Source organism: Sesamum indicum, linkage group LG3 (assembly GCF_000512975.1).
Source record: "Sesamum indicum cultivar Zhongzhi No. 13 linkage group LG3, S_indicum_v1.0, whole genome shotgun sequence".
Classification (NCBI taxonomy): Eukaryota; Viridiplantae; Streptophyta; class Magnoliopsida; order Lamiales; family Pedaliaceae; genus Sesamum; species Sesamum indicum.
Window position 1 is genome coordinate 14066486 of NC_026147.1, and position 2411 is coordinate 14068896.

Here is a 2411-nt window from a genome sequence, read left to right on the forward strand (position 1 = left end):
ATTTTATTATATGTATCCAAAAACGATGTATCATGATAACTAGTATAATTTATTAAAAAATATTTTATACTCGTAGTATAGATATACATAAAATAAAAAATTAAACATAATTTTAAAATTAAAAAATCCAGTCCAACCAAATAGATACTCGTCTTCATAATACAGAGTACAGAAATTAGTTTTCTGTGAATAGTTGGCCATCAAACTACTTTGTAACAAAAAGAGAGCAACACGCACTCAAAAGCAATTGGGACACTATTATTTCAGTTACTCCTTCACAATCAATTCCTTCAACTGGATTTTCGCCATCATCAGATAAGGGAAATTCTTCGCATAAAAAATAATAATAATAATAATAATAAGGAAAATTTTAATCCATACCGAATTTAGTTAAATTTGAATTAATTATATAGTAAGTGGAATATACTTGGGAATGATTGATGTAATAATAAGAAAAAATAAAGAATTATATTACACTTATTTTAAAATTGATTTGATTCTATCAAATTTAATTTGGATAAAAAAAATTTAGTACAAAGCAGTGGTGGAAGAGCCCCAAAAACAACCTCTCACCACATATACTGACAAACATAGAAAAGAAAAACAAGAACAAAACTATAAATTAATACAATTTCAAGTAGGTTTCAAGTTCTGAAACATAGTATCCCACCTGATCTCCTCAACTGCAGACGACCAATACTCGTCGTAGTCTCCGTCTCCGTCTCCATCTCCCTTACTGTGATCCACGACGTCCCTTTCAAAAGGGCTGGAAAAGCTGTTGATTCTCGAACTAGGGAAGATCACCGGGTGGTCGCCATTGGTGAGCAGCAGAGGAGCTCTGCTCATCTGCCTATTCACCGCCACCACCTTCTTGTTCCTCTTCACCATAGCGTTCCTCCACCGCGCGCTGTAGCTCCGCCGAGGCACGAGGGCCAGGGCCGACTCCTCGCGGCGAACCCACGGCCGCAAGTACTTGGAGAAACACCGCTTCGCGCGGTTGACGGCGAACAGAATCCGGGACACGGGGTGGGGGACGCGGCGGCGCTTGTCTTTTCCGGCGAGTTTGAGGATTTCGAGGCGGTGTTTGGCGACGGAGATGCCCATGCTTTGGAGGAATTCGTGGTTGAAGTAGGGTATGTCGTCTTCCTCGAGCTCGTTCTGGGCGAATGCGAGGCCGTACTCGTAGACGAGGGAGGGGTCGAGGGCTGTTTTCGAGAGCCATGAGAACCAATCCATAGCTTGATTGCGGAGTGTGTGTATGTGTATGTGTGTGTGTGTGAAGTGCAGAGTGATATAAATTGACTGCTTTTTATGTGGTGTTTGATGTTTTTCTAATGGGGGGACGGTGGTTGAAACTTGAGAGTGACTAGAAAGAAAAAGAAAATGAGGGGCATTTTTGTCTTGTACATAATCTCTAATTATGATATTTTATATAATATATATATATATATGGACCTTATTATGTATATAAAATATCGACTTGGACTTTTTATTCTAAATTATATGTTATTTACATGAGTTGGGATTTTAATATATAGATAACGTGCTAACATGTTATTTACACAAAAATTATATTTGACTTTGCATGTTTATATTATCCGAATTGAGGTTATTTGCAACTTAAAGTTGGTCTGGATGGTGATCTGATATTTTATGTAAATTTGGTCATATGAGTATTTTGAGTTAGACTAATGATGACAAACCTTGTTAACTTAGTTGAGGTGATCCTCAATTAAAATTTTTCAAAGCGTTCTCGGTTTAGGGTCCGAGAATAAGAATTTGTGCTTGTACGATCTGATTATAGAGTGTGATTTTTCAATAATAAATGCATACTTGTCAAATAAACTCTCTAAATATTTGTAGGCCTTTATATATCAGAATCCATAGTCACATACTATAGGACAACTGTCGAATGAGTATCAAATCAATAGCTGCCCAAGCGAGTCACGCGACCCGAACTGATTAAAAATGCGCGGATTTATGAAGTGTTTGGACATTTCCTCATTTTTCCTAGGACATCATGTTTCGGGCCAAGTGTATTTTTTCTTATCATCATTTTTATGGTGTATGTAAAATATGAGCTCGGACTTTTTATTTTAGTGTATTATTTTATATTTGACTTCACATATACACATTACATAATATGTAAAAGTCACACCTATTAAATATTTTATACACATCATATGCATATAATTTGAAATGAAATATACGATAAAATAAAAATACTAATCTAAATTAATAAATATTTTTCTTAAGTAACTCTGTGACAGAAATGTTATACAAGGTAGTCTCTATACATATGACATGGAATCCTACAAAATGAAATACACTAAAATAGACGATTCGGACTAGTAAGAAATGTATTGGCATCAATCACGGCCTGAAAAAAGGGAAGTCAATGCGAGTCTAAA

At 35.8% G+C, this 2411-nt stretch overlaps 1 protein-coding gene across 1 annotated transcript; it reads right to left on the reverse strand.

Annotated features, from left to right (window-relative positions):
• LOC105158346 lies at window positions 493-1366 on the reverse strand. Its single transcript, XM_011075075.2, has one exon. It carries the CDS (start codon window positions 1234-1236, stop codon window positions 634-636), a length of 603 nt encoding a protein of 200 aa, XP_011073377.1. The 5' UTR covers window positions 1237-1366; the 3' UTR covers window positions 493-633.